Source organism: Lissotriton vulgaris, chromosome 3_1, assembly GCF_964263255.1.
Source record: "Lissotriton vulgaris chromosome 3_1, aLisVul1.2, whole genome shotgun sequence".
Taxonomy (NCBI): Eukaryota; Metazoa; Chordata; class Amphibia; order Caudata; family Salamandridae; genus Lissotriton; species Lissotriton vulgaris.
The window spans coordinates 1,970,607,347-1,970,631,817 of NC_141689.1; the positions used below are offsets into that span (position 1 = coordinate 1,970,607,347).

At 42.0% G+C, this 24,471-nt stretch overlaps 1 protein-coding gene across 2 annotated transcripts in view; it reads right to left on the reverse strand.

Annotated features, from left to right (window-relative positions):
* GPM6A (glycoprotein M6A) overlaps positions 1-24,471 on the reverse strand; it is a 595,184-nt gene that overhangs the window by 171,478 nt on the left and 399,235 nt on the right. For both annotated transcript variants that reach the window (XM_086962450.1, XM_086962449.1), the window contains exon 4: positions 13,467-13,620. In XM_086962450.1, coding sequence (XP_086818576.1) covers positions 13,467-13,620 — 154 coding nt within the window. The remainder of the gene's footprint in view (positions 1-13,466; positions 13,621-24,471) is intronic.

Genomic DNA, 24,471 nt, shown 5'->3' on the forward strand with positions numbered 1-24,471 from the left:
AGAGTAAAGGCCTGAGAGAAGAAACGCTAGCAAATCCTAACTGTGATTTTCTTAGCATGACTAGAAATGTCGAGCTGGAAAATGCTTTGGGAAAGAAGCTTATGGTTGCAGTTGAATTTCGAATTGTAACTTGGGGCGTGCAGAGGAATCGTTCTCATGCATTTCTTTTGCAGCTGCAAGGCCATGTAGCTCATTAGGTAGAATGAGCCAGTGTTTAGAAGTTAGATTGGTAGGAGTGAAGGCGAAAGGAATATGCTGGCAGGTGCGTTTGCAACATTTGGCGGAGGAGGTGCCTGGGATCCAAAAGACACAGCTACGGTTTTTGGAAGAAAAAGGTTCAAAACTGAAAAAGTACGAGGGGCTGTACCTGCAGAAGAAGGAGTGTCATGGGCGTACTCATTGTTTTTGGGATTTTGTATTAGGGTAAGTGCCCCAAGGGTGGAGAGTTAGTTCGGTCTTAGTGAACCCTATTAGGGTCCCTTGGGTTGAGACTGGGTCCTGTCTAAGGCAGTCCAATTGGATGTGCAGTTAGACATGGATCTTAGTTTGGACTAGGCAGGAGAACTAAAGAGCATCTTAGAACGAGCTCGGTAGTTTAGGCTACTTTCCTGGAAAGTGAATGTGCTTCTTAGGGAGCCTTCACTGCTGACACCTTTTTCTCTTGCCTGGGAGGTTTTTTAAATAGAGATGTCACTTTAGAATTAGTGTATAGACAGAATAATCTTTTCTTTTCCTCCGGAACAGATGCAGTCCAGTTTTCCAGTAGGCACGGTGATTGCGTGTCTAATGCTTCTTGAATTGACTATGTTTTTATTTTGAGTCGTCTGAGACTCTTGCGTAGGATTATGTTTGTATTAGTGCCAGTCTATTTATTGAATCTCTTGCTGTGGTGTTTGTATGTTCAGTTATTTTTTGCTTTGTAATAAATATTAAACTTTTCTTTGGAGTCAGTGGTCCTTTTAGATTAAAATGTATTGAGTTTGAAAATCTGTCAAATGAGTATTAAATGTAAGAACTTCCTTCACACTTCCATGCAGACTAAAGAGACCCATCGACCTAGGGATTCCTATGAGTGGAAATGTGAAAATCTAGTTGGGAATCCCAGCGTCATCAATATTTAAAAGTTAAAACCTTTATGTAATGTTCCAAAATCAAAGGTTAGCGGCAGAGAAAAACAGCCTCACCCCTTCTGAAATTTTACTACACAAACCTTCAGAATATTACGCAATAGTGCTTGCTTGAATTACATTTTTCAATGAAATGATAATCACTAGGGAAGTCCTATATGGAATGTTTGGCATTTGCCTTACATTTTTTCTTCAGTGCAAAGAACGGCGCACAAGAATGTTGGCAGAAACTGGAAACAGGGAAAATTAGGACGCAGCTATCAGTTCTAGAGTGATTAAGACACCCAACTTTAAAGTGACTGTAGGAATATTTCTTCCAAAGTTTAAGAAACAACGTCTTTCCTGCTCATGTGCCAGCACAAGATGTACCTCTGAGTTAATGGATGGCAGGAGCTGCTCCAGTGCCTGGGCTCTGAACCCAGTGCACGGGTCAGCTCAGCTTTCTGCAGCATTAATCATAACAACCCGTGTCCTCGTGCTAATGAACAGGTCAGCTTCCGCATGCCCTCGGCTGACTCGAGCGCCGCATGATGAGCAGCAGAAATAAATGACCCAGTTGCGTGCTTCATCACATTCTGATAATGAGAACTGCTGCCTCACCAGGAAGTGAAACTAGAAGTTACTGTGTTGCTCATTTCGGTTGATGGCTCTGCACTAAATCACTGAGCAGAGTCACACAGTGGATGCTCAACGTAAGCTGATGCTCTAAAACAGGGTTCTCCGAAGTCTGTCCTGGAGGGCCGGATACTTGCCATATGATTAGCATTTCCCCATTTAGACATATGTAGTATGGATCCGGCCATACAGGACCGACTTTGGAGAACCCTAATCTAAAGGAAGGCATGGGTTCTTTATGAGAGCAATATTCAGAGGAGACGTATGTTGGGGTTCTCAGGCAAAAGAGAATAACTGGTCCTTGATGTTTCCTTCTTCATTTCCAATTTTAGGACAGCGTGAAAAAGCCAGGGGGTGGCTCATCCATTGGAGTAGAGTGTTGCTCCACTTAACCCCTTCGATGCTGATGACGAGCTCAGCTCGTCATCACCCACGGGGGTCGTGTGCTGATGACGAGCTGAGCTCGTCATGGTGCCACTAAAATGGCATTTTCCAGCACACAGCGGGAAAACGCCTAGCATCCAAGTGGTTAAACCCCCACCCCTCCCCCCGAAAGCCCCAATTATGAAAAATAAAATGGTAATTTATTTTTTACAATTTGTTTGTCATGCCCCATTCCATACAGAATGTCAGGATGGAGGCGGAGCCACTGCTGAGTGAAAGCAGCATGTCACCCAGCAGGGAGAAGGGTGGGCTGGCAAAGCACTATTTAAAGTGCGCATGTCTTCTTGGCCACGGTCTTGCAATGGCTAGTTAGACACACGTACTTTGAACAGCTCTAACTAAGCTGTCTTAAGACAGGTGGGTTAAAGCTAACTAAAGCCTCCAGAGAGCTGTGGAGTGCTGAGTGAGGCTGCTCCCACCCATCGTAGGGCTGCTCTTATGCTGGTGAGAGCAGCCCTAGGATTGGCCAAGGGAGTTGCTGCTTCCAGTTCCAGTTCCTGCAAGAGAAGAGGTCCGGCCCGGAGGACGTTATGTTCCTGTAAGGTAAGTTTATATTTGTATGTACTTAATTTGCGCACACAGGTGTTTTTTTAATCAATGTAATTTGTGCACTTTTTACTATATAATTTAAACATGCGGTGTAGATGCAAGCCTCCACTGGAAAAAGCTAAATAGGCAATAAGGAGATGGCCTCAAAAGCATAAGTCTTTGGAAAGTCGTACCGGCATTGTGTAGTGCCAAATGAGAGTTGGGGGAAGATATGTCCATTTCTCCAGAGAAACATGAACTGCGCAGCACATGCAGCAAAGCCTCCGCATCTTTATTCCTGATCACAAACACAGGACTGCATCAGAGCCTCACCATTTCTGAATGATGTTCGATATGTTGCTACCAGAACACGCAATGTCACCATTAGTACCTCACGCATCTTTAACATCTGACCGAGATGGGCACCAAGGGAATATAGCTTCAGGGACACACAGTCACAGGGGACGTTGTGCTCTCCTAAACAGAGAAAGCTGAGTAATCCTGGTAACAGAGCTCTTGATAACAAGTGTGCAAAGGAAAGTGGGCTTTGGCTAGGACTCCTTCACTCTCTGTGAGGTGTAGGCAAGCAGCTTAATGGATGGGAGGTGTGTGGGGGAGGGGGTTTGGGGTCTAGATATAGTACTCCATTCAAGGGAAGCTTGAGTTACCTAACTATTTTATTACCATTTAAGTGTAATGATAGTGTAGGTAGTAAGAGAAAATAGAAAGCACACAAAACACAGCACCCAACTGTAATGCACTAATGATACATTGAACTACCAATTACACAAGAGAATGGTACCTTCATGTGGAATCAATTTAAGTAGATGTAATCACATTATACAGAAATAAGACCAGTGCCAGTATATGTACACTTTATATAATTATCGTGAAGATCTAATGTTCTTCAAGCTCAAATGCTGATGAAGCTTTAGTGTGTTTGAAGCTTGAAACACACCTCAATTAGAAAGACACAGAACCAATGTCAATGTTCACAAAACTGCAGCTGAATCAAGGGTCCGAGTTGTCATGCCACAATTGCTTACTTGCTATATATTTGGTACTGATTAAAGTTCTGAACCCTACAGGTTCGGATACATCAAACCTGTACACTGCACACAACAGCACTACAGTGCCGAGGCTACTTGAAAAAAAAGAAGACAGTGCTTAGAAATTCTGGCTGCTGACCTGTGGATTCCAGAAGTGAAGAGGTACCGTTGGGGGCAACAAGCCCAAACCTGTACTCAGCAACAAAGGGTTTCTGGATTCTGGTGTCTTACTAGCCACCTAGGTGTTGAACAATTAGATTTGCCAGGTCAAGCGAGCAACAGATGAAAAATCAGAAAACAACAAGTGAGTATGGGTGAGACAGGTGTATGTGCCACTAGCTGAACTGCTTTTCAAGCAATCAATCTCCCAAGGAGTCCATCTTTGTCTCTTCGTAAGGGTGCTATGGGCTCACTGGATGCTCGTGAACATTGGCAGTCATTTAGGTCATTTATTCCGCAGCCTTTCAGTGAAGAATATAGTGGTCTTAAAAGTGGTGCATCAATTCTCTGGCCTGGCTGGTGGATTGCATGTTGGTATGGGGTAAATGCAGCAAGGTAGTCCAACAGGGCCTAAGTCTGCGTTTGAACTTAGCCCTAATTAAGAAGTGGACTGCTGGAGGTCCACACTCTGGATACACTGACAGCACATGTCCAACTCAGGTAAAAGTCCAAAAGATGTTCAGTGATCTTCAGGGCAGGTACAGCTTATAATACTAAATGTGGACAGCAGGGCTGATGCACACTGCCTAACAGGGTCAAGTACATCATGTCAGTTCAAAAGACCTGATGATGAGTCTAGGGCAGTCTTTTCTCCTCAGAGAATATTGATAGGTCATCTTCTGTAAGGCTCTTCAGGTAGTCATGTGCACCTTCAATGGACAGCTGAGGTGGCTGATTATGTGGATTCCCTTCATATAGGTAAGCAAATGAAGAAAAAATAGGTAGCCGGAACAATACATGGTAAATGGGGTTGGCCTCTTCTACCTTGCAACCATATTTCTTACATGAAAGTAAGCATTTGCGATTGTAGTGAACCGAACTGCTAACTGGGGGAGCGTGATCTCAGCCTTAATATAGGTGGTAATTGAGATCCCAGAAAGATAAACAATCTAGTGCTCAGAAAGTAAAAGAAGATTTCTAGGAGGTATTCTGTGGTTACCCTTAGTAGCTTTTCACAAATGACAGGCTACTCTCTGTGAAAACAGTATGTATATTGTTTATTCATAACTAATAAAAACAGCATAAATGGCCAAATTAATACTGAATGTAAAAGCAATGACGTAATGAATAAAACGTATGAAGTGCCGTCAATGAGAAACTGATAGCATCCCTTAGGGCACACTATGTGGCGATCCTTGCTTTCAAAGTTTAAAGAAACAAGATGATTCGATTCTTCTTGAACAAAAAGTTTTTAATCCATTGTGTTCAATTCAGTATGTTAATTCACATATTCATTGCAACGATAAATTCAACTTTTTTGCCTTCCTGCTCCAATGCATTTCGGACGGTTGTCCTTCGTCGGGGAGCATCAAAGTGATTGAGTAGGTACGCGCCGGTTAGAAAACTCCGCAGTGGGTTTCTCATTGACGGCACTTCATACTTTGAATACTACTCGTCCACAGGGCAGAGGACGACACCTGGGAGCACCTACCCTTTCATACAAACATTTTTTTCTCTAAAAGAATTTAACTAGAGCTGTGCACTTGTCTACCAACCTTACAAACTTGTAATGAATAAAACGACATGACAGAGGCTCTGGGGATCAGAAGATAATTTTGTAAGAAATAGAAAACAATGTGGAACTCAAAAGTAAATATCAGTCCTTGAGGCTCAGGTGCCCGTAATCTAATGAAATTAGATGAAATGAAATAGAGTCTTTTTTAAATGAAATACAGTATTTGATATAGTGCACAGCTACTCAAACTAGAGTGTCCTGGCGCATGACAGCAGAAGGAAAGTGTGCGTAAAAGGACAAATTAGTTATCAAAAAGTCAGTTTTTTAGGTTCTTCCTGAAGGAGAGTAGGTCTGTAGTTAGTCTAAGAGACTCAGGGAGACTATTCCACAGTTATGCGCTTAAAAAGCCGAAGGATGTACCTCAGATGCGGGTGCATCATATTTTAGGCACAATGGTCAAATTGGCATTAGTTATGTAACGATTTATGCGCTTGTTCAGGAAGCCTGCTCCTAAGCTGTAGAAAGCTTTAAAAAAAAGATGGTCATAACTTTGAAATTAATCTGTCCCTTTATGGGGAGCCAGTGTAGAAACTTATGAATAGGGGTCGTAATAGATCTGGGTTTGGATCTCAGGATGGCTCTGGCCGCAACGTTTTGTACCACTCGTAGGCGCTGGAGAAGGGACTTGGGAAGACCGAGGTACAAGCTGCTGACGTAGTCAAGCTTTGATGTCACCAAAGCCTGCACCACAGTCTTTCTGCTCTCAAGCGTTAGCAATGTCGACATAACCCTTTAGGCCAAACTCAATTGAAGAAACGATCAGTAAAGAGCCTAGAGGAGCCCCAGCTCAACAGTTTTCCCTTTTGACCTAGTGACGAGATGGAAGTCTAAGAGACATATTCATTAAAAGGTTGCGTCACTTTTGCACCACTCAATGGAGTGCATGTGTGGTGTAACCCTTAAATGTGATTTGTCTAGACACCCGAGGCCACTTAGGTTGGTGTGTAGGTGTTCCCATGCAATACCTATAAATTTGGATGCTTTCCAGATTTACTATAAGTAGTAGATCTGGGAATGTGCCACAACTGCAATGCCTCCCAAGGTGAGTTCTAACTAGGAGAAATATGTTTATTTCTCCTAGTTTTTTCCTCTTTCTATGTGTGCTGCATTCTGCAGCACACTAGAAAGAGAAAAATGTCTCAGGGGATTGTTTTTGTACAGGAAAGTTCCCCTTCCTGCACCAAAACAATCCTGCCTAGAGCTCAGGTACCCTTGACCATGGTGCAAGAGTGACTGCGTTGGCGCTAGGCAGCACATTGTGCGCCAGCGGTGTGAAAAGGCAAGAATGTGCTGTATTATGTTAAATACAGCACAATCCTGCCCTTTCCCTGTCATGCAGCTGGCTTGCTGTGTTGTGCAGCATCACATATTGATAAATATGCCCCAAGAGAGATTTTCAAGCAGTACCATGAATGATGCTGTGGCCTAGATGGGCTTCATGAGCTCAGACAGTTCAATTCGGAGGCTCTGCTAAAGCTTGAAACAAAAGCTCTGACTCGGGTGAATTTTAAAACTGTACCCACTCATTTTGCTATACCACTAGATCACTTTTTTTCCCACTCTCCTGCTCTGCACTGTTAATTTTTTGTAAGTCGAAATTTTGCAGAAGGGCAAGGATGAGAGCCACTGTTAGCCATAGCCCAGCAAGGTCATATACCAGGTGTCTGAGGTCAAAACTGGATAACAAACGTCATGACAAAAATGTCTCAGCAGGATGAGAAGTGACATTTTGCTTTCCACGGATGAACATTTGGTAGGCAAACTCGGTATCTTATCCTAGCCCTCTGAGAATCAAACAATGTAAAATTCACAACAAAAATAATTTCTATTTGGTCACTGCCCAACTTTTTGAAATTTCAGCATAAGTTTAAAAGTCCTAGGTCACTGTCTTAAATGGGTGAAAGGAATCTGTACCATTTCTTTCCTTTATTAAGGACTTCAGCCAAAGTCAAGTTTCCCTTTCGCCCCGCATCCAGAAAGTCACATTCCCTAATCTTCAGAATGTATTTGAACTCCTGAGAGTTAAGAGGAAGCAGGCTTTCCTCGTAAATCCTCCTAATCCAAGAATATGTGGCCTCTGTAGTTTTCTCTGGCACCAGTAGCATTCTTATTTTTAGGTGGGGTGAGCTGGACTTTTTTAGAGGTGTGACTCATTTTTCGGGTTCCCTGGGCAGTGGGAGGATATTGGGTTCAGACTATATTAATCGGAGCTGTTTACCACTGTTGCACAGGAGCTTAAACCTACTACTTGATCCACAATTCATTAACAAGTACACCTTTTTAGCACTTTAGCAGTTCAAAATTGACTGAGAGAGTAATAACAACATATAACAAGAATCAACCAATAATCTACTGTTCATTCAGGATTCAAGATTACGAAAACAAGAAGTAATGTAATACTACACGCACTGAAACATACATTGTACAAAAGACATAGAGACTGTTAATTGCAGATTATTAAAGGAAAACAATACGTGTTACAAGGGGAACGCTCTTTATGTAATGTTTTTGGCCTTTGGCCCAATGGGGGGAAATCATGGTGAGCTGTACTAGGTTTAATGGAGTGAAACATTTGGGGTTTGCTCTTTCTCTTAGTCACAGTCTTGGCACCAGATAATTACATTTTTCCTAGCACCCATAGCTAACCCCATTGTTTTTTTTAATTGACATGTGTTATAAAGGACCGCTATACATATATATCCATAAAAGTATTAGAATGTGCTTGCCCGGTATGAGCAGTCTGTCCAAGACCATTGCAGTTACATTTTGATGTTCTTAGATTTATGGTACATATGTGACATATCTTGTCATCCTCACTGTGTATATATATATATATATATTCACTTAAAAAAACCATAGGTTTCAGGTCCTATATACTTAGGAATTCGCATTTAAAAAACCATTGAAATTTCTCCTATATAGTTAGTTGTACTAACTATATTTCGCGCACCCGCAATCCACTGCTGATGATGTCACATATTACATCATTCATGACATAGTCAGTGACATCACTGATGACATTTAAAATGACATCACTGATGACATCTCATTTGACATCACTGATGACATCACTGATGACATCATCCAGTGACTGTGTGTTTCTGTAAAGTTTAAATATGTTTTACATATTGAATAATGAGTGGATGTATAAGTGTCTGGATGAAGGATTTAGTAGGTGTGTGACTGACTGTATGAGTGAGTGATTAAATGTGTCTTACTAAATGCATGGGTTAGTGACTAAACTGTCTGAATGTGTGCATCAGTATGTCTGTTGTTGTGTAAGCTGCTGCATGTGTTGATCAGTAGCTATATGAGTGGCTATATGGGTTATTGATTGGTTGCCCAAGTATTTGAATGGGAGACTGAGTGTGTGTGTGGGTGGCTGGGAGTTGTGTGATTCTGTGCATAGATGTGTGAGCAGTTGATTCACTAGGTGTATGAGTTCAAGAGTGCATGTGGAAACAGCTATATGGGCGGTTGACTGTTTGCATGGGTGTGTTGGTGAGTGAATGGATATCTCAGTGCTACATGTCCAAGTAAGTACATATGTAAAACACAGTGCATGTGAGAGTTGGCATAAATAAATGACTATACATGAGAGCCAGTGAATGTGTGAGTGGCTATATGGATCATTGTGTACTTGTATCAGTGATTGTATAAGAGAGTAAGTATGTGTTAGTATATGTTTGAATAAGTAAGGTGTTGTGTGTATAACTGTATAGTTGAGGAAATGGAAGTGTGATTGATTCTTTGCATGACTAGGTGTGTGAGTAACTCCATAGATGAGTGGCAGTGTGTGAGTGTCTGTATAGGTGTATGAGTGCAAATGATAGTGTTGTATTGATGAGTGACTGTATGTATGAGTGATTCTATGGGTGAATGAGTGAATGTGTGTGTAGACCTAGAAATCAGTGAGTGTGTATGTAGTAACTGGTATTGGTGTGTCAATGGTTTCAAGAATGGTAGTCTGTATTTGACACTGGGTGTATCAAAGGTTATATTAGAGTGTGAGGAGGTGCATCGTATTATCACATGAATGATATCATCCGTGATGTGATCAGTGATGTCAAAGGAGATGTCATCAGTAATGTCATCAGTGATGTAATTTGAGATGTCATCAGTGATGTCATCAGTGATGTCACTGACCATGCCATGAATGATGTAATATGTGACATCATCAGCAGTGGATGCGGGTGCGCGAAATATAGTTAGTACAACTAACTATATAGGAGCAATTTCAATGGTTTTTTAAATGCTAATTCCTAACTATATAAGTCCTGAAACCTATGGTTTTTTAAGTGAATTTGCAAGGTTTTTTAAATGCTAATTCCTAACTATATAAGACTTGAAACCTATGGGTTTTTCAGTGAATTTGCAAGGTTTTTTAAATGCTAATTCCTAACTATATCAGGCATGAAACCTATATTTTTTTTCAATAAATTTCAAAGGTTTTGTAAATGCTAATTCTATTAGCGGATAATGTTTAAATATGTTACTATCCTTCTGGGACTACCTGAGCAGCCATCTTGTTTCTCAGGAGAAGTGAGGCACAAGAGAGCACAAAACAAGAGTGGAAAACGCGAAAAGGGGGCAGGGTTTATTTATTTATTTATTTATTTATTTATTTATTTATGACATTTGATTAAGCGCGAACAAATGCCCATGGGCGTCTCGGTGCTAAGATATCTGCGAGTAATTCTCCTGCTGCTAGGGTATGATTCGATGTTACTGGTTGAACAGCCAAGTCTTTAGCTGTTTGCGAAAGGACCAAAGTGAGGGGCTGGTTTTGATTGACTGGGGTAAGGTGTTCCATAGTTTCGGTGCCGAGACCAAGAACCTCCGATCACCCCAGGAAACAGTTTTGGTGCGGGGAACCACTAGATCGTTTAGAGTAGAAGAACGAAGCGTTCTGGAAGGACGATAGGGAATCAGTTGTTCTTTGAGAAACAAGGGTCCTTGATTATGCAAAGACTTGTATACAATGCAGAGAGTTTTAAACTTAATCCTGCTTCTGATGGGAAGCCAATGTAAGTTTCTGATAGTGTCGGTCGCAGACTTATATTTAGGAATTCTGGCCAAAAGTCTTGCTGCTGAGTTCTGGACGGTTTGCATTTTCTTGATGACCCTGACCTGAGCATTTACAAAAAGAGCATTACAATAGTCCAGAGTGGACAGCACTAGAGAGGTCACCAAGGTTTTCCCAGCAGTTTCAGGGAGGAAGGGGATGATTTTCTTTATTAGACGTAGTTTATGGAAGGCTGAAGATGCGATTTGGTTGGCATGCAAGGTTCCGAAGGCCGTGGGCCACCATACGAAGGACCAACCTGGGGTGAGTTGTCCGAATATGACGACTTCCGTCTCTTCGGAATTAAGTTTTAAACGATTGGAGGCCATCCAGTCCACGATTGCAACATACCTTCTTTAAAGCTCTCTGCCACCCTATCACCGTTGTTTTTGATGGCCAGGACCAACTGCGTGTCATCCGCATAGGAGGTAAGGCTCATCCCATGTGCTTGAATGATATTAGCTAGGTCGGACTTAGGGATGAGCCTTGTGGGACCACGCATGGCAGAGACAGGTTGGGGATTGGAAAGATCCCAGTGTAACAGCCTGAGTTCTTTCAGACAGAAAAGATGCCAGAAGTTCTTTAGCTGTATGTTGAATGCCCATGTTTTCGACACGGTCGACCAAGATCGATTGATCGACCGTGTCGAAAGCTGCGGATAAGTCTAGGAGTATTAATAATGCTGTTCCGCCATGATCTCGGATGGATCTGATATCATCTGCAGCTTTGATCAGCGCGGTCTCGGTACCGTGGAACCGACGGAACCCAAATTGAGTATTATAGAGTAGATGGTGTTCCTCTATGAAAGCAGATAATTGTAGATTCATAGCTTTTTCGGCGACTTTTGCCAGGAATGGGAGGCTTGCTATTGGCCGGTAATTTTTCAATTCATCCTTATCGAGATGTGTTTTTTTTAGTAATGGTTTAAGGAGAGTTTTTTTGAGGGCGTCTGGATAGATTCCTGATCTGAACATGGTATGGCAGATTTGAGTAATGGCTGGTATAAGAACGTCAATGATTGGTGGGAGAATTTTAAAAGGGCAAGGGTCTAGTGCAGAACCTGTTTTAATCGTGGTGATGATTTCTGCAATTTGAGCGCTGGTGATGTCTTTGAAATGGGTAAACTTGGGTACAGGGTGTGTCGGGGTATATGTCCTAGAGGGGGTATTGGTATTATTCGAGAAAGCTGAGAAGATGCCATTGACCTTCGTGAAGAAGAAGGTAGCCAGGGCATCACAGAGAGATTGAGAGGGGGGAGGGTTCAGATCAGGGGAGTAACCTGCTAGCTGCTTGGTGGTGTCATAAAGTTCTTTAGAGGAATTTTTGGCTAGCTCTATCTGTTCGCTAAAGTACTTCTTCTTGGCCTCAGTGACCATGGCTTTATATTTGACCACCGTCTCCTTATAGCGGATTTTGTTATCTTTGCTATAGGACTTCCACCAGTGCCTCTCCTTGTTCCTGCAAAGTTGTTTCTGGGTTCTTAGTTCTTCAGTAAACCAAGGTGCAGAGGGGGCGAGTCTATTTCTGGTCACCTGTTTGATGGGAACCAGTGAATTAGCGGCGGTGCCCAGCCAATAGTGGAATTGCTTGGTAGCGGTGTTGGGGTCGGTGGAAAAAATGGGATTGGAATTACCGAGCAGCATTTTTAGGCTAGAGCTGTCTATGTCATTCCAAGCTTTGAATGGTTGACGGGAAGTAATGAGTACTTTGGGGTAGGTGTTTCGTAGATGGTGATTGAACCCAGAATGGCATAATGATCCGACCATGTGAGAGGGAGGATATGATTTATAAGAATATCCTCCAGGTTGGAGAAAATGCCATCCAGGGTATGACCGCCGTCGTGGGTAGGGGAGTTGACCAGAAGTGTCTTCATGTCCGAGAGAAGGGATAAGGTATCCCTGTCCTCTACTTTGTCTAAATGGAAGTTAAAATCGCCCAAAACTGTTAGAGAATCTTCCAATGCCAGAGATTCCAGGATTGAGCTTAGATCCATCAGGAAGTCTGACCGTGGTCCTGGTGGTCTATATACAAGAATCTCTCTGAAGTTGTAAGAAGGGGATAGCTTAATGGCGAATTGCATGGCTTCACAAGAGGATGAAGGGATATTGGTTGCTGGTGGGCACATCTGGCATTTCTTTCAATTGATCGGGCACTTTCTGCACTTTCCTTGTCTGTAGAGCAGCAAGAACAAACACATCATTAGTCCCTCTTATATTTTCACTAAAGTAATGGAAGCAGACGATGGACTACACACAGTGTTCAGTCGCCATTCAGTATATCAAAGCCCATGTTCTATTTCAATACAGCATAGAGGAAATAAAGGAACTACATTTCACATTTTTGGACAGTGTACATATTGACTCACCAGCAGGTGCCAACAGGCGGCAACTATCAGTGGTGGTCAGGTGCTCCAGCTGGTAGTGGTGCTGTAGCCCTGATCACAAAGTGGTACAAATAAGGTCTGCCACCCTAATTTTACGGACTTCCAATTATGCTTTTACAAAGTAAGCGCTGCATACAAGCATACTACAAAGAAGATGCATAGGACTCATAATTTGAGCTGAGACTAGGAAAAGTAAGAAATTGAGGTGTAAAGTTCTGACAAATATAAACTCAATCACTTTTATATAGGCCACAAGTACTGTGTGGTCCATATAACAGTGGTTGAGTTCATATTTATGTTGCAGATGCATGTTGCAGAAGCATGAAGCGTGTTGAGGAAGGTCGAGCGTCCACTCTGAAGACAGAAATTCTGTAAGGCCAACAACTGTGAGGATAAATATTTTAGACGTGTATAAATCTTTAACATAAAAAGAGTGCTCTTCAAAATTACACAGAATTTTAAAACCTTACATATAAGGTTTGCTTCTCTTTTTTAACCTTTGCAATCATTTTACACTTACCAAATTGACGAAGGTCCAAACAGAAATTAGCTCCTTCAACCATGGTAGTATTTCGGCAAATGGTCCACAGATTGAAATACATGTAGACAGGCAGTGAGGTGAATGCAGTGACCCCGAGCCAGGCCAGCATGAAGATGTACGTCAGCATAATGAACTGCAACACAGGAAGAGAAGGACAAACATCAGAAATCAATGACAAAAAAACGATTAGGATGACATTAGGAGTGGATTTCGAAGGGAATTATAGTATTATTATATTTGGAGCAGAAAGCAGAACCTCAGGCATCAATGTGAACGGTACAAACACTTTTATTTACATACACACAGTGTTAATGGTGAGCGGGAGCACTTTTTCTGCTGTGCTCCTTTGTTTCGGTAGCAGGCTAACTGAGATAATAACTCTTCTGAGTTGCAGCTCTCTCTTTATGGTTTGTCACTTTTCATGCAATGCTTGTGTTAGTGTCGGAATAGTGTTAATTGCGCCAACAAATTCAGAGTACTTGGCCAACATCCGGTGTCTCTAGAGGGGAGCAACAAGGGACACATGCCTCAGCTCTATTTGTCCTTTGTGCCCCAGCTACCATTTCCTAGAGCAGGGGTCTCCAAACCGGTCCTGGAGGGCCGGATCCATGCCAGATTTTTGGGATATCCCCATTGAGATACATGTAGTTATTTTAAAAATCTGGCATGGATCCGGCCCTCCAGGACCAGTTTGGAAACCCCTGTCGTAGAGTAATATATCCGCTGCATTGACATGGCATCATGCAGGGCAGCACAAGGCAAAGCAAGGGCTTCAGTGAGACTTACTAAGCCACGCAGTGCCACATTGCATGACTCCTTGTAGCTTAGTAAATCTGGAGTAACTCAGGGCAGTGCAAGTCACTGACTTGTGTTTCTCTGCCATGGGAAGGCATTCCATGGGTGGGGCATGGTTGTTTCCACAGATTCACCCATGGATTTTGGCGTATTCCTAGATTTACTAAGACTAGTAAACTTGGGAATGCCTCACAATGCCGCACCTTCCCCGGTGAGGCATAGCAAGGAGAGATCTTTTTATTTCTCCTTGTTTTTTCTTTTTCTTTGTGTGCTACAGTTTGAAAGGAAAACGCCTGAATGTAATACAGGCACCCTTGCACCATGAGTTAAGGGTGCCTGTGTTGGCACCAGGTGCACTCTTAGTAGCTATGGCAGATTCCGGCCCTCTCCCTATCACACAACATAGAGCAGCAAGTTGTCTTGCTACAATGCATTGTGGGACTTCTTATTAAATCTGCTCTTAGATGTGCGCGGAGAGGACACAGTACATCTTGTTCACACATTAATCTGTCCAACTACCTTTCATTGCAAAGTAAAGTTATTTGCTTAAATTATTTAAATCTGACTATGTATGCATTTTTATATATATTCATGTTTAGATATATGCACACATATAACGTCAAATCTAAATACTGTAAGAAAATGTACACACATTAATAAATAAATATTTATATTCATGAAAAAAAAAGGTTGAGAAAACACTATAGTTAGGTGAACACGTCAGGTAAAACAACGTTTAAAACTAAGAAAACCACCGTAATTCACTAGTTATAGTTATCTCAAGTAACTCTAACTCATGCCATAAATAACTATAACTCGCACCCTCATCATGCACCCTGTTGTTATCAATGATGTAATGTCAGATGTTAATTAAGCAGTCGTTTACCATGTCATGAGTGTTGTAATATGAGGGTAGACGCATACATTTATAAAACTTTGTTGGTGGCCCCACCAGTTATCTTTAAGGCTCACTGTGTGTCCCCTTAAAATGAACCGTTAGTGATGCCACTGCATCACAAGGTCTCCGCTCAGTTCTAGATGTACATTTGCTCATGCAATGCAGGCCTGCATGAAAAATTGGAACACATCATTGTGTGAATAAGGAAAAATTGTTAAGCACCTTATTAAGGAAGATGTGAATGCCAATTTTGCAATCGACTGACATATTTGTGGCACAGTAGGAGTTGCACTAATGCTCAAAGCTGAACTCAGGTGCCTTCTTTGAAATCTGTACTCAAATCACGCCCTCCAACGGTGTTTCCAACACAAGGATAATCACCCAAGAGTAAGCTTGTAAGATGTTTAAATCTGCAGTAATGAAAAAACTTAGGTGAAGGAATATCACAAAATAGTTTGCTTGCGTGCCCAGGTTTCCTTCGGCATTAGGATTTTATACAAAATAAGGTCATACTATTTTAGTTAAGCTGACTATGCATGAAAACAATTGTTGTTGGTACTGTTTAGAGCCTTTTAAGCCCCCTTTGCATATGAAAATTAATTGCCATTTTAATTTGAACCGTTTCTGCCATGAAGTCCCAACATGCATCAAATGAGTACCTGTACTTCCGGGCATCAATATTGTTCTATAGTTTGTATTGTTCTAACACAAAGCCATTGAGGAGAGGAATAAACTCTTGATGGGTTGAATTTTTTTGCGTAATGATAATTAGTAAGATGGAAGCCAGAGTAGGAGTGGTGTCCTGGAAATAAAGATCAGGAACACAAGATGTGCGAGCCCCGTGCAAATGTACTGCTAAGAGAGTCCTTTGTGCATACATATTCCAATCATATTATCTACTATACCACATTATATAGTTGATTGAGTTGACAAATCACGGCTGGTAACAAATTTGGACTACCAACATAATGTTGATGCATAAAATATCGAAACACAAAAAAAACAACAATAAATATTGAAAAAAATATCTACTTCATATACTTGAGAAGTAAAACCACAAATATATATATAACACCTATATTGTTTTCAACCTTTATCGAAAGCAGTAATAATAGAAACAAAAATATTGTTACCTTTAAATAAACACATAATATGCCAAAAGTATCTACTACAATATCACCCTAAAAATAAAATAAGCATTAAAAATATAAAAAACTATTTATACATTAAATAATTACTGGTAATATACCTAAAACGTTTTATTAACATACTAAAATTAAATATAAATATATTACATCAGCAAAATAGTTTCCAATCAACCTAATAAATTCTATACCTTAAATCACACTAATACAATAAAAGAATATTACCACTATCTACAAACATTTAAAGAACACCCTAAATATATATTTATATAAAAATGTACGGAAAAAATGATATTCATTAAAAACCTAAAATAACATTAACATGGAAAGGCACTACTAGTCAAAAAATTCAAACAAAAGCTAAATCAACCAATACAATTATAAACAACTTTAACCAATAAAATCACACAAAGTATCCAATCAACAATATATAACACACTAATTTAAACAAATAAATATTTCAAAAAAGACAAATGCTGCTGGATCCTCTCACAAATCCATTAAATGGAAAATATATACATTGCAACAACTACTTAACCAAGTAAGGTAAACTTAAATTTAACCTACAAAAAAATTACTAAAAAAACGACTAAACTAAAGTATACATAAATCATTTCAAAATTGTCAACTCACCCAAATAGCTATTAAAAATCAACCTAAAGACCTCAACCTCTACATATTACCAACAAATTAACATTTAAAAACAAACTAAAGTTTTATTTTCATCCAACAGAAAATAAGACACTTGCTCCACATTAGAACACCCGAACAGAAAAGCTGCAAAACTGTCTAAAACATATTAACAGAAAACACATGTAAGTATGAAAAGTAGAAGTGAATGCATAATTTTACACATATATAACAAACAAACAAACTTTAAATTTAAACTATTACATTACTCTCAGATTCAACGATGGAGTCAGCAAAGTACATCACCTCCCAGAAAGGAAAGCAGTTCATAAAATCACATGGGCTACTCCTACAGCCAAGAATGTGCATCAACAGAAAATATGAACTGGTTCTTGAAATGCAGCAAATATTGTGCTAATGCATGCTATGGTAGGGCAACTACAAATAATGATGTTCATGTATGAAAGCAAATCCACCCCCGAAATGTGACAGAAATAGAAGGGAGATATTTCAAGACATAGGAGATGTAAGCACTTGTTCAGAGGAACTCACAACCAGAAATCTTAAAGATATACTGCCTAAAGTCCCAGAACACATGATAGGCTAACTACCACTTATTCCCAATTTAAAAAGTTTAATTGCATGAACTAAAACAGCTACCAGCGATTGTCCTCCTGCTCCCAGAAGATATCAAGACATAGAAATAGCTCAACATTTAAGAATGACACATAATGAAGAATAATTTCATCGCGATTAATGTAGCTTACTTAAAACACAAAATAAAAAAATGGCAAACATATACAATTAAGCACACTACAATACATTGCATACAAATGTACCCTTACAAATGATACTACATGCACCTAGATTTTCTACATGGATATTGTTTACGAATATATTAAAAGCAACACTAAAAACAGTATTTTATTCCTATTGACTATATTTCTGTAACCCTGATATTCTTAACACAATATTTTTGCATCACAATATTTCTTTTCTGATATGTTGTCTAAATGCCAAGAAATTCAAACCCTACTGACAATCATTTATCTTTTTTAGACAGGTGCAATGAGCACAAGAGAGCAAACAATAATAACCTAATACAGCACAAATTGAGAACAGATCACAAAAAGCACAGTGCTCGTGCCACTGACTGAAGCTGTGACATTGAGACAGAAGCTGTGATACAGTCACCATTTTGGACACCAAATTTAAGAAAATGATCAGTTGAACACATTTGTAACTTGATTTCACTCAAATATGGGAGAGCAAAGTGTCTCCATCCATGATCTGAGATTACTGAACACATCTATGATCCAGAACTGTCCAGGATCTGGCACTCTTGTAATAGGAGGATGTGACAGTCAGACCCTGATTAAAAGAATGCATGCCAGTGAGACACTGAAAAGGAAATATTCTCAGTTGTAAAGGACACTGAATAACTTTAGGTCGATATATGGGATGCTTCTTGATGAGCAAATCCCAAACTAGAACCCTTCTGTTTCCTGAACATAGCATGCTACAAGATGGCTGAGGGCTAAGCACCTGATGGTGTCCCATGTTCAGTGGGAGACACAATGTGAATCTTAGACTTACTTCACCAATTTAACTTAGGGCTATGTCACACTGCATCACTTAAACTGAAATCATTTCAACCCTGCCCTTAAATAATCAAAGCCCTTCACAAGGTTTTTTGCATCAGATTTATGATTTGAGCAATACAACAAGCCAATCTCCTCCAAAGCTTATCTCCCCTTTATTAGTGTCTGCCTCAAATCACTGTTTGTATATTTTGTACACACCACTAACATTGATATTTTGCCTATTCCATAAACTCTCAAGTTAATAACAGAAAATATTGAATTTTCTTCATACCATGGTTTTATTTGCTAAACAAATTAATTACAGAAAATATTGAATTTTTCCTATACCATGGTTTTACTTGCTAAACACAGGCCAGCTGACTGAAAATGTTTGAATACATTGACTGAAATTACACTTACTTGGACTCATTTCATACAGACCATCATCAAAGAACACCCATACATGGAACATTCTGGAACACCCAAGGTAGTTGTTGTCAGAAATAAAAGAGAAGACACTTCATTAAAGTGAGGAATAGAGTAAGTGTGGGCATAGTGGGCATGAAATAAACAGATGAAAAATTTTAGCATTTTAAGCTAAATATTGGAGATCCTCCTCCTTGGGCTTATTTGCCATGTATTACTGCTCCAAATAGAATATAAGGACACCAAACTGGGAGTGACACCAGACTGCAGCATATATCTCAATAACACTGAGATACACTGAGATAAAACATGCCCTAAGCAAACACAACTGACAAGCAAATCCATAGTCCAGACTCAGTCAACATTATAGTCTCTAACTCAATGAAAGTATGCTGCAGCAAAGTGTAAAAGAAGAAAAAAGACAGACTGCCTAGGCAACAAAGCTGAAACACAGTAAGGGAAATGAGGCATAATGATGGACTACCATTCATGGATGAAATAACAAACAGCAATGAACCAAAGCAACAGCAATAGTAGCAGAAGATAAGAAACACAATTCAATACAAAGTATAGCAACCTAAAACATATACATCAGCATAACAAAACACATTACAATATCATTCGCAACACAAAAATAGAACTGCAAAACAGCAACACCATATATCAACAAAGTACAACACAACACTGCAACGCATGCCACATCAATATTACTTTATCACTGTAAGAAATTGGGTTATTTGTTGTGCAGGAAGTGAGGCCTATAGAAGTACTAGGTCCACAGTTTCCTTTTGTAGCGCTTGAAGCTCTCAGGGCAGCAAAGCAGAACCTATGCTGGGGAAGTGGTGTGGGTGTGGTATTCTGCTTTTATGCCTCTCCTTTCTGTGCCTTGTATTATAAATCTCAGTTTCAGAGGTTGCGTTCTATTGTGGCACTCGCCCCCTTGAGAGAGAATAGCATTATTGGAAAGCTTTTGTCAGTTGGCTTGGACTGTTGGTGGCTGAGGTCCCTTGCATGAGATGTACAATAAACTTATGCTGTTTCTTCAACTACTTTTGGTCTCCTGCCTGCTATTTATCCTCAGGAGAACACTTCATTTTAGCAATCAGTGAACCTACTTTCATCAAACAGGTACCTCAGCACAACTCAGCTTAACTATCCAACTCAGCCACTTCTGAAGATTTAGTCCATGCTTTGAGATATAAAGTTGATTTTACCTTAAATTCTTTGTGAGGCTCACCAGGTGTGCTGCCCTAGACTAACGTCTTCATTGCTTCATTCAACGTGAGGACTCTTCATAGATGACTTTCAGCCTCCCTGCTCCTATATTCCTGAGGAGTGCGCTGGTGTACTGTACCCCAGAGTCTCACTGTAGGGTTTAGTTTTCCTTTTGCTGGCATCTGTCTGCTGGCTTCACAACACATTGCTGTGCTTCGCTTTGGGCCTACTCACATCTGCCTGGCCTAGCCTGGAGGCCTACATTTGTCTAACTGTGCCTAAAGGCCTACGTTTGCCTGACCTTGCATGGAGGCCAAGCCTGCCTGTCTCTGCCCGGAGGCCTTCATTTGCCTGACCTTGCCTGGAGGCCTACGCTTGCCTGTTTTGCTATGAGGCCTTTTGTAGCAGGTCTACATTTGTCTGACCTTGCCTGGAGGCCTACGCTTGCCTGTCTCTGCCCAGAGGCCTACATTTGCCTGACCTTGCCTGGAGGCCTACGCATGCCTGTTTTGCCTGGAGGCCTGTCGGACCAGGCTCATTTGTTGATTCTCCGTGCTTGCATGCCCTTTTTATTTCATATTTTCACATCTGCGCTGATGCGCACAGCTTTATTATTTTCTTTATCTGTTTAATTCTGTTTCTCCCAAAGTACGTCAGGCTTGCATAATGTTCTCCTGGCTTGAGGTCTGTTGCCTGACCTTGCCTGGAGGCTTGTTGGAACAAGCTCATTGCTTCATTGTCAGCATCATTTAATACTTCTCACCTGCGCTGATACGCACAGCTGTAATCCTTTCTAATAAAGTTTATCATTACTACTTCTGCACTGATTTGCACAGCTGCGTTTGCACACAGCTGTTATTTAATATTTGGACACCAGCGCTGATGTTCACAGCTTACTATTCTCCCAACGCTGGTGTGCACATCTACAATTTCTAATATTGACTTTATTATTGTTACCTTATGTGCACAGCGGCAATTTATTGTAGGTATTTACGTGCACAGTTCTATTTCTCTTTGTTTACTTCCACACACAGCTGTTTGCTTTACCTTTGTCTCATTTATATTCTTGTCTTTCTTAAATATTCACTATTGCTTACGTCTGTGTGAAACTCTCTTCTTAATTTTTAAACATGCAGAATGTCACTGCTGCTCCATTTTTGTCTAGCTGCACCTAGCGATCCTTTAATTCCGTGGATCAAATGGAAAAAGTATTTGCCAATTATGCAAGGGTCTGTGGCACTTCCTTAAGTGTGGAAAGGAAAGCCTCTTTGTTTATGCATTGTCTGGTTACGGAGGGTCAGGAAGTCTTTGAACATCTCGCTGATCTTCCGGAAAGTGAAGCTGCCACTTTAAATGAATATGAAATATGTGTAAGAAAGATGGACATACATTATCTACCCAGAGTAAGTATGGTTCTTGAGCTTTATCATTTTGGGAAGTGAATGCAAAGACACTGTAGAGCAATATATTACCACTTTAAGAAAACTAGCTTCTACTTGTTGTTTTGGTGCAACCTTGGAGGAATGGTTGAGAGATCAACTTATGCTTAATTTTTCTATTGATAAAGCCAAGGACAGTTTATGGCAAAAAGATAATCCCTCCTTTCAAGAAGTTATTACTATTTTGAAGTAACATGAGCATTCCAAAGCTTGTGTTGACACCATTAGAAAGGATGCTCAAAAAACGGCGCTGTTAAGAAAGATGAAAAAGATGTTAAAGAGGTTAGCATGAAACCTCCCCAGCTGCCTGTCTACCGCCGCCTCGCATTTCACTTTCTCACTGCTTTTCACTGTTTTCTGACCTTAAGTCCTTTATTGTCGATTACTCCTTTTCTCCTGATTTGTTCACATTTCCCCTAATTACTTATTACCTACCGTTCCTTTATTTCCAGATTTCGGCATCTCTGCCAGCATCCCCTGCGGCCTGCTTACCTCGCTCACCCATTCGCTCTCCCCTCCCATCTCCCAGCTGCACCTCCCTCCCACCTCCCCTTTTGAATGGCAGCCGCTGTGCGGCCATGCCGCTGGTGCGCCTAAGGTAAGCCCGTCTGTGCCCGTCCGTGCCAGTACTGCGTCCAGCGCCAGACCCTCTGGCCCCCACCAGCACCACAACAGCTGACGCCGCTACAACGCCAACCTCCTCCACGCACTCAACACCAGCCGTTCACCCACCTGCTTCCAGGCCACCCAGACTCACACCCACAGACCCATCACCTGCCACCAGCAGCTTCACCGGCCAGCCTACACCAGCACAACCTGCCCCTCCCAGGGCAGGCCAAAACCACCTCAGACGCATACTACTGAACACCCGCTAAGTCCACAAACACGCCATCAAACGCTGGGACCTTCTCAACTCATCCACCCCAGACGTTGCCTTCCTGACGGAGACCTGGCTAAACCCCTCAGCAGCACCCGACGTTGCCACAGCCATCCTGGACAGCTACAAGATCACCCGCAGTGACCGCACCAACAGACCGGGAGGAGGAATCTCCATCGTCCACAAGAATAACCGCCAAATATCGACCAGCACCAAAGACACCCTCAGCACCGCCTAACAGCTGCACTTCGAAATCCACATCGATCCCAACACCACCCTCAGAGGAACCCTTGTTTACAGATCCCTCGGTCCGCAGCCACAGTTCAGCGACTCCATCACGGACATCATCCGCTCGCACACCTTTGTCTCCGCAGACTAAATCCTCCCCGGAGACCTGCACTAACACCTCGAGAACACCAACGACAGCAACTCCACCACCCTGCTCGCCAACCTCGCCAACCTCAGACTCAAATAGCTCGTCCCGACACCCACCCACTCCGCCGGACACACACTCGACCCCCTCTTTTCTGCCAGCAGCCACGTCACCTTGTAATGTAATGTAATGTAATGGTACTTGTATAGCACACAAATCACCATAAGGCATCTCGGCGCTTGTACGAATACCGCTGAGGAACCCTTCCTGGCCTTTCCCTGTGAAGTGCCCACTCCTGGGCACCCCCAAGGAGAAGCCAGGCATCCTAGCTTTGTTGGGGCCATTGTGGAGATTAAGCAAGCTATTGCCCAGAGTTGCAGAGTGGGACCCATGATTAGAATAGGCACCGAGGCGAGAATTATCAGGTCTGGGGAAATTGAGCCCAAGAGCCGCCGAGGCGGGAATTGAACCCTGGTCCCGGGCCAGACCTTTGCATCAGGGTCTGCCGCTCTAACCATTGAGCCACACTTCTCCTTCAGCCACACCACCGTCCTCCACTGGACCAATCCCCCGCAGCATCCCTTTCTCCTTCGAAAAAGACAATGCACACAACCACCTGCAACGATTCCCCTGTCGCAGCTGGAACAAGGTCACCGAAGGCCAGCTAATCACCACCCTCGAACGACAAATGCGCCAACACTCTCTCCCCGGTCAAGAAACCCTAAAACAGACGCACCAATAGAAGATCCATCTGGTTCACCACTGACCTCCAGGCATCCAAACAGACCTGCTGAAGACTCGAGAAAAAATGGTGCCATGAACAGACACCTACAACCACGCGCCCATCAAGAACGCCAGCCGCAGGCAACACCAACTCATTTGAACCGCCAAAAGGACCTCCTTCAAGGAACGTATCAACAACAAACACACACAGCAGCAAATAGCTCTTCAACATCGTGAAGGAACTCCCCACCTGTGCGACTCTCTTGCCACCTTCTTCCACCGCAAGATCAGAGACATCAACAACAGCTTCAACACACAGACCCCCCCCCGACAGCCGCCTGCACCCCAGACACACCAGACACACAGCTCCCCAGCCAAACTGGCCTCCTACTCTCCTGGAACCACGTCAATTAAGACGACACCATCAAAACCCTGAACACCATCCACACTGGCCATCAGACCCCTGCCCTTACCACATGATCAACAAAGCAAGCTCCACCATCGCACCTCAACTCCAGAAGAGCTCGTTTGAGACCACCACCTTCCCGGAGAGCTGGAAACACGCTGAGATCAACACCCTACTCAAGAAACCCACGGCAGACCCAAAGGACCTCAAGAACTTCCAGCCCATCTCCCTGCTCCTGTTCCCGGCAAAAGTCATCGAGAAGATCATCAACAGGCAACTGACCCTCTTCCTCAAAGAGAACAACACCCTGTACTCGTCCCAATCCGAGCAACCACAGCAACAACCACAGCAAGTTCAGCACCAAAACCACCCTCATCACTGCCACCGACGACATCAGGACCCTGCTGGACAATGGCGAAACCAAGGCCCTCATCCTCCTAGACCTCTCGGCCTTCTTCGGCACCGTCAGACACC